Genomic DNA, 9,095 nt, shown 5'->3' with positions numbered 1-9,095 from the left:
CTATTTTGATATATTACAAAAACTAATATTTTTAATTTACTTATGAAGTAAAACAAACAATGCCACTAACAAAATAGTAAGAACATAAATAAAGATGTTCCCAGTATATGTAAAAATGTTTATTTTTCAGTAATATTCACACATACATACATATATTGCATACATATGTGCATGGGTGTGTATATGTATATACCTACATATATATATATATATATATATATATATATATATATATATATATATATATATATATATATATATATATATACACTGAAATCTTTATACATTTATTGTTTTACATTGTTGTCTTTTTCTTTGCCCAAGAAATTAAAATACAGTACAGTAGACTGCACTTTCTGGAGTCAATGTATAATGTATTAAGTTATTGCTGTTTGCTTTAATGCAGGAGAGATTTTATGCAGTCTGATGAGCTTCATAATCTTCTCTCGTAGTTCTTCTGTTTTCAGACTATAGATTATGGGGTTCAACATGGGGGGCAAAGTAACAGACACAGTCAGAATAGCTGTCAACAGGTCGGGGGAGCTAATCAAGCGGAGGTTGCCTAGAATGTAAGCTAGTATTACAGGAAGGTAGTAAATCAAGACCAGGAGCATGTGTGTGAAACAGGTGGAAAAGGCTTTCCTTCTTTGTTCAACGGATGCGATCTTTAGCACTGCAATCACAATGATTATGTAGGTCAGAACAATAAAAGACAGTGGACTGAACAATACAATTAAGGTCTTGGTAGTTGCCAGCTTTCTATTGAAAGAAGTATCTCCACAGGCAAGAATATATACAGGTCCGTGCTCACAACAGCAACTACGCACTATTCGAGAGGCACAATAGGACAGCTGAGAAGCTAAGGCCACTGGGTATATTTCTAGGAAAAAAGCTATCGCCCATACTACTGCCAAGATGACAAACATCCTTATGTTTGTGTTGATGGTTTGGTACCGCAGAGGGAAACAAATAGCTACCAGGCGGTCATAGGACAAGATAGCAAGGGAAAATGACTCCATGCCACCAAAAAAATGCATAAAGAACATCTGAGAAAAACAAGCCCCAAAAGATATAACATTTAAATTAAATACAAATACTGGCACCATTTGTGGAATGATAACACTATTCATAGAGATGTCAACCACAGCAAGATTGCACACTGCTATGTATTTGGGATTGTGCAGGCTAGGATTTAAGAACAACACAACTAGGACAAGCAGGTTACCAAGCATGGTTAGTATGTAGATGACTGACAAAGCAAAAATGAGATAGTTTTTGTTTTCAAGTGTGTGAAAAGCTGTGATATAAAATCCAATTGGTGATGGACTGGTGCCATTGTAGGAAGACAGAAATGTATTCATTGGAAAGTGATCTTAATCTCTGAAAAATAGAAATAAAGTGTTTATAGATATATAAAATTCAGTTAAAAGAGTTTAAACACACTGATGGTTGGTTTCGCACATTAGCACTAGTCTGGGACTACTCTACCAAAAATAACAAGGTAGTCCATGACTAATGCTTATTTGGGTCATAATATATTATTCTATCTATCTCTCCATCTCCATAATTCTCTTTATCTCTCTATCTATATCTATATTTCCTTTGTAAAACCATATGATGTTACCTTAAAAAAGTTAAATATATACACATACACACATATATACATAAATACATACAATATGAAATGAACGACAAGCATTTTGACCAACACATAATGATTACAAATCACAGTGGTTCAAAATAGATTATATCGATTCAAATATGTAGCTACAAAAAGGATGCTATGAACAGCAGTGACTTACTCATGTTAGAATGTATTTTAAACCATTTTCATGAAGTCCATGAGAAAAATGTCATTACCATCACAATTGTAAAAGTCTAATTTAATATACAAACTTAAAATTAATGTAATAAACTGAACTGTTTACTTATTTGCAAATATATGGGATACTGCTTTGAAATATATATTTTTTAATATTAAATATGGCAGTTTCTATATTTGATTTCTACGAAATTCATTTTTTTTATAATTGAAAACCTTAAACAAAAACAAACAAAAAACAACTTTTTTTTAATGTTACCGTAGTGTTTACCTGCTGTGTTTTAGCATGGATATGATATATAAGGTACTTTAGAAGCAGGAATAAGTAAATTATCTAAAAAAATTGATTGTTGGGCTAGTGATCAGGAATGACAGGAATGTCCTGGTAATGGTAATGACAAAACTTGTGTACTTTGTATACGTTTGCTGTATTATTTTCACACTATAATGTTAATGTTTTTTTGTGTTGGAAGTTACAAACAAGCAATAACAAATACATTGAATGACCTTTAACCATAACAATGTTATTATTTCTCCACAATAAACTTAATTCACAATAATAAAACTGATGAATTGTATTATTGTCATCACCAGCATGGTGGTGCCATTACAAACTGTGATGGTAATGTTGCATTGTAGTAATTACATTTAACACTTTTTTTAGGCCTAGTACATAATACTGCACACGTATCTCCTGGTAAACTTAAATGCTATCTATATATGCTACCATATATGCTTTAATTTTAATGAATTCACATAAGTTATGATGTGATTGGTAATGACACATAATAAATATAACCCCATGATATATTTACCTTAAATGTTCTTAATATTAAAGACATGATATCAAGAAGCACCCTCCATCCATTTCCATTTGCTTTGGTGCGACTTCCTCAATTGCATGTGACCAAATAGATACATTTTGATACAACTTTATTATTCTGTAGTTTATGCATTGTGATGGTAATGACAGAAGAACTAAGGGCCAACCGTACTTCAAAATGCTTGTAATTGAAGAATCACCCATATATATGTGTGTGTGTATGCATATATATGCAGCAGTATACATGTAAAATAGAACTATATAAATATTACAGCATTTCAGCTGTGATGCAGGTAAGATATAAAAGTCCAAAAAGTCTCAATTATGATTGGGGACAACCACAATTTTTGTAAACTACACATTTTACATATTTATAACTTGTTCTGTTCATGCTTATTTATGTAGTTTGTTAGTTTGTTTTTAATATTGATTGTATTGGTATGCTTGCCTTATGATGCTGGGGTAAAGAGCTCAAACAATTTTAAGTGTATGTATGGATGGGTGATAAATACTTATTTTTCAAAATTATGTATACAGTGCATTATAAACTGAATATGCTATCTTTGCCAAGGTGAAAGCAATCACTTACCAGGGATTTCTTCTACCGCAGCCTTTGAGGGTGTCGAATGAAAATAATTGAAAGAAATGGAAGAATTTAAATACTGTCTCCATAAAAACAAACAAAAAAACAACAAAGGGCCATTGGGTTTAATTAGGTATACAAATTGCCATTTACTACTCTTGCCAAGTAATGCTCATTAAAAAAAAAACTAAGCAATCACCTCATGGGTAGATGAATAAATGCCCAGGTATTTTTAGTCAATTCCCCCCCACACTATTATTGTATATTGTTTTTTGTTTATATGTCTTTAACATACCCATGAGAACTATAATAGTGTCTAATTCAGAAGTCAGAAAACATCTATACCTTTTTAAAATGAATTTGTAATTAATATAATAAACAGATTTCTGGCATAAAGGAGGTTAACAAACACCATTGACCTAAATTAAATATACAGTTTTATATTAAAATGTACAAATCCATAGCGACTTTTTTTTGTCCAATTGAAAAATAGGCCAATTTAAGCAACTGTTGTTTCCTAAAAGACATCCGTAAGATCAGTCAGTGTTTGATTTTCTCTACATGAAAGCACAAAAGATGAATTAACCTCATTCAATTTAGAGCTGTTTAGATTGAGGCCAGAATTAAGTTTATTAAGGATATGTTTGGAGAAAAGTCTGATTAAAAAATATTCATCAATCTTAGTAGGGTTATTATGTTTTTTGGTTTGTTCATTTCTTTGTGATTACATTTAAATCAAGAATTAAGACAATAAGGTGAAAAAACAGCTCATATTTGAGATGTTACTGTCACAAGTGACTATTTGGTCATTTATTTTATAATCCGTTTTTGTCACATTAAGAATGTGGTTTGTTTTTCATGTGCAAATCCCTAAATTGATAGGACACTTACTTTTGAAGGGGTGATTTGCAGATTGTCTTGATTGGGCACCTGTCCATTGTTTTCTTTAATTACATCCACAGTTAAAAAGGGATTTTTAAGGCCTTTTGGGGTTTTTCGGGGGGTTTCCATGAGCAGCCACGACCTGAACAAAAGCCTGACGAGTCCACGGACAGTGAGACGGACTTGAATAAAAGCCAGACAAATCCACGGACAGTGAGACGGACCCCGACGAAGCGGAATGAATAAAAGACAGTGAAACGGACCAAAACGAAATCGGAGGCAGAGATCCGTGCCTGGTTACAGGAGCCGAGAGGACGCTGTCTTATGAATAGTATTTTAGTAAACTGCCTAACTGGGTTTTTTCTGTTTTAACTGATCTTATTGAATTATTTGATCTTTGTCTGGACTATATTTTAAGGTGTTTTTCTTTTTATTCTGAATTGATTTCTCTTGGGGGAGGATAGTAGAACTTATTCGCCTTTCATTACGCTCTCCGATGTAGTTGTGGGGAAGACTTCCAAGACTGACTTTCTGTTTTATTTTAAAGACTTGGTTCCTTTGGTTGCTGTTCGTGTTGGTTTGAAGTGCTTATTAGTATTTATTAATGGATATTATCACTATTTTTATTTTTGGTTGTGTTCAGATACTGGGGTGTATTTTTCTTGGTCTTGGGCTGATCTCCCCACCGCTCCTCTCATAGGCTGCTTCCCGTTGAGATTTAAGTTTAATAAAATTGCTTTTAAAAATTAAGATCTGTTTTGTCATGGTGTTTTATGGGTATTTCTGAGCCTGGCAGGGATTTATACGTTTTAGGACCTTATCTCTCTAAAGGTGAAATTAAGGACCGTTAAACAAAATCCTAAGGGCCAGTTGTGGCATTACCACACTGTTAGGTAGTTATTTTAACCCTTCAACAGTTTAATCTCTAAACCTGGTCCAGGAGAAGCCTAATCTTTAGCATTTTATAGGTATCTTAAATCTAATACTAATCAGATTAATCTTCACTGTTTAAACAAGCCATTGGTTCTGTTCTATAACTGACTACTTGTAGAGCTCTGACCCTTGTCCTCGAAACTACATTATCAGTTGGACAATCTAGGGTCAGTTGCATAAAAATACCTGAAACTGAAGAGTTAAATATTCAAAATATATTTTCCTTTCACTAGCATATTGACTTCAAAATATTAAGCTACCATGTAAGTACATACTAACATTACTGTGCATTAGCCAATTAATACAAAACCACAAAGGCGAGTGGCATGATAAAGTGATGTCCATGTGGGTTTATTTGCATATGGATTAATTTCATTTTGTGTTTTGATAGTAGATAGTAGAAAAGAATAACAATGTCTTCACTGTTTTTCCCACTTCACTTCTTATTGTCTATGGAAATTATAATTATCATCATGGAGTAAGATCATCATTATCAGTATGACTTCATAATAATCACTGGAGTTGCCATATGCCAAATCTGGTTGTTTTGTATTTTTTCTAGTATCCAGGAAGTTATGACACAACACACCCTGAAAAACGAAAGGAGAATACATGTTGTGTTTGACATCAGCCATTAACTGGTGAGTTTTAAGTTTCAAGTCGGAAGCACTGCCCAAGTGGGAGGGGTTTCTGCGCATTGCCGTAGGAACACGATCAAAACGTCACTCTATCAAAGCTGCCATTGGCCCCTGCGTTCGTCACTCAGAACAGGTCCCTTCCCACATCCTGTGCTACAAAACGTGACATCAGCGCAGGTTCGTCCTCTTTTGCCACTTCGCCTGGACCAGAGAACGTGAGCTCTCTGTATCTTGTCTTTGCATTAGACCCTTATTTTTGTTTAAGAATTATTATTTGGTTGGTTGGCTTCACAGCTGTGCTGTCATCACCGTTTATTACTGTATCTATTTGTATTATTTAATTATTATTGATAGCTAATCCGACTCTGTTCCGTCCACACTCCGGGGCTCCGGTACACTTCGGTTTCAGTTTTTGGCTACACATAGTACACTTTTAAAAATAATAGTTGTGTTTATATAGTGCCTTATATATTCTGATTGCTTGCTGTGTTGGTTTTTTGTCCACAGGGCTTTTTCCTCCACAGCAGGAGCACCAGCTTCCGCCGGCACTACAGCCCACGGCTGCGGCTGTAGGAGATCTCGCTCTCTCAGTTCGCTGAGAATGAGCACTGCTAGCCCTCACCTCGCTTATTAATAATAATAATAAGCCTACGGACCTACGCAGCCCTTGTATCTTGCACCTGGTGCTTGGTATACACAGTGTTCAGTCTGGCAACCGCAAGGTTGTTTGTAGTTGGTGTCGCAGCGGTTCAGCAGTGTATATAAACATTGCCGGGTGGAGACGCACTTACAGTGGTGGGCCTGCTAGGTGCTTTACTTGTTGCAGAGGCGTTTCAGTTGTTGTGTGCCCCCGGTGCAAACACTGACTGGTGCCTCTGCTGCACGTTTCCCTCTGCACGCACATGGGCGACTGGCACTCGGCGCTTGGCAATTAACTCCTCTCACCCCCGCCACTGTGCCATTTGCGGCCAACGCACCTTGCCCACCCAGAGTGGGGAAGTCTTATGCCCCATTTGTCTGGGCACCGATAGCGGGCGCAATTTGGCCGCGACTTCCGGGTCCGCTACAGCGTGCCCAGAGATCCGCCGTTCCACCGGGCGCTGGATCTCCACCGGGCACTGGATCTCCACCTCTCCCCGAGCCCCACCGTCTCCTCCTCCAGGGTTGCAGTGACGGAGACAGCCGTGCCTCCCGTGCTTGCATCTCCTTCTTCTTCCTCTGCTGCTACCGCACCTGCTATGGCAGCTGCACCTCTCCTGCCTGCAGTGCCCGTGGTGCACACCACCCACCCCGTGTGTGCATGTGACCGACAAGGAATAGCGGTGGAGCTATGCCACTGGGCTCCCTCCCCCTCTTCGGCTTTGTCCCTCGCCTTCTCCCCGTCAGGTCAGATCAGGCTCCGCAGACAGGGAGTGTGATGAGGCCATCCTTGTCTTAAACAGCAGGATGGACCAAATCTGTGCTCTCCTGGCCACGCAGGCAGCGCAGACAGGTGCCACCCCCCCCCCCCCACACCATGACACTCCACTGTCGGCTCACACCGTGCCAGTGGAGACTGAGGGGAGTCTGTCTGCCCCATCTCAGGATGAGGGCAGTGGACGGGCCACCTGGGAGGAGGACCGCCTGTCTCTGGGTCCGAACGAGCTGGTCACTCCCACCCCTCCTCCTCCGTTGAGCGTGGACACCCCTCCTGCCCCCCGACTGCGACTCCCAGGACACAGCCCAGGCCATAGGCCTGACCACAGCCCAGGTCACAGCCCCGCCCACCTGCTGATATCCGCCAGCATCTCACTGGCAGGCAGGTGCCCCCCCAGGCTCGCCGCCCTGGCCCCCGGCAGCCCACAGCAGCTCATGGCAGGAGGGGTCTAGATGACTGGTTGGATTGTTCTCACTCGAGGGAGAAGGTTCAGAAACACACAAACCTGATTTTAGGCCGCCTCTCCAAATTCGGCCTTCGGGGCAATCGAGAGGAGAGCCGCCTGACGCCAAATCAGCAGGCACAGTTCCTCGGACTGCGCCTCGATTCCATTGCCATGCTCACCACACTGGCGCCAGAGAGACGTGTCCATACGCACGTGTCTCTCCCTCTTCCGACTGAGAGCTTGTGTGAGGGTGTCCCTTTGCATCACAGACCCTCTACCTCGGCCTCCTCCAACTGATGCTGCTGCTGCAGTGGTGGTTCAGGTCTCTCAGGATGCATCCTCGCCGTGATCGAACACCTCTGTTGGTGGCGGAGCCCTCACAATGTGAGGCAGGTGGACAGAGCCAGCACGGGCCCTCCATATCAATGTCCTGGAGTTACAAGCAGTGCTCCTTGGACGGTCTCATTTCCTACCAATCCTGCGGGACAGACATGTGCTGGTTCGGACAGACAACACAGCGGTGGTCGCCTATATCAATAGGCAAGGAGGTCTCCGGTTGCGCAGACTGTACTGTCTAGTGCGCCGTCTGCTTCTGTTGGCGCAGCCACGGTTCCGCTCCATCAGAGCAGTTCACCTCCCAGGTCTGTCCAACACGGCAGCAGACGTCCTCTCTCGGGGAGGCCCACTGGTCTCGGAATGGTGGCTCCATCCGTTTGTGATACAGCAACTGTGGAGCCGGTTCAGCAGTGCGGACGTGGATCTCTTTGCCAGAGTCCAAACACTGCCCAATATGGTTCTCCATCCAAGACCGCTCAGGAACCCTAGGGATCAACGTGCTAGCCCACACATGGCCGCGTTGTCTCCTTTATGCGTTCCCACCATTCCCCCTTCTCCCGGTGGTCCTGGAGAAGGTCAGGAGAGAACAGTTCTGCTGATAGCCCCTCGGTGGCCTCGCAGATTCTGGTTGCAGACCTGATCACCCTCCTCCACGGAGAGCCTTGGTAGCTCCCAGTGAGAGCAGACTTGTTGTGCCAGGTGCAGGGCATGCTTTGGTACCCCAATCCGGGCCTCCTCCAGCTCTGGGCCTGGCCCCTGAGCGGAAGTGATTGATTGCCTGGGGTATGTCAGACGCGGTAGTAGCCACTATTCAGTCGGCGAGAGCTCCCTCTACGAGGTTGCAGTATTCCTGGTGCCAAGACGGAGGTCAAGACCCAATTCATTGCCCCATCAGGGACATATTGCAATTTCTACAGGAGCTGTTGGACCAGGGCAAGTCCCCGTCCATGCTCAAAGTATATCTGGTGGCCATCTCCGTATGTCATGTCCAGATTGATGGCGAACCCCCTGGGTCTCATTTCCTGGTTGTGCAGTTTTTAAAGGGAGCTTGATGGCTTCGGCCTCCTCGCACCCCTTCACTACCCGCATGGTGTCTTGATGTAGTGCTGGACCAATCTGGACTTTCCCAAGCCCGTTTTGAGCCACTGAACTCAGCTGAGCTGAAGCTGGTATCACTTAAGACTGCGTTTTTGCTGGCATTCACCTCTGCAAAACA

At 41.7% G+C, this 9,095-nt stretch overlaps 1 protein-coding gene across 1 annotated transcript; it reads right to left on the bottom strand.

The window, feature by feature from the left end:
- Positions 1–377: 377 nt before the first annotated feature.
- LOC136747165 (olfactory receptor 10A6-like) lies at positions 378–1,361 on the bottom strand. Its single transcript, XM_066700119.1, has one exon. It carries the CDS (start codon positions 1,359–1,361, stop codon positions 378–380), a length of 984 nt encoding a protein of 327 aa, XP_066556216.1.
- Positions 1,362–9,095: the final 7,734 nt, after the last annotated feature.

The sequence above is a fragment of the Amia ocellicauda genome, chromosome 3 (assembly GCF_036373705.1).
Source record: "Amia ocellicauda isolate fAmiCal2 chromosome 3, fAmiCal2.hap1, whole genome shotgun sequence".
NCBI lineage: Eukaryota > Metazoa > Chordata > Actinopteri > Amiiformes > Amiidae > Amia > Amia ocellicauda.
Note: the sequence above shows the minus strand (reverse complement) of the source record. Positions and strands in the feature narration are given on the sequence as shown.

Coding starts and splice junctions, on each gene's coding strand:
- LOC136747165 (XM_066700119.1), bottom strand. CDS start 1,361: ATGAATACATTTCTGTCTTCCTACAATGGCACCAGTCCATCACCAATT.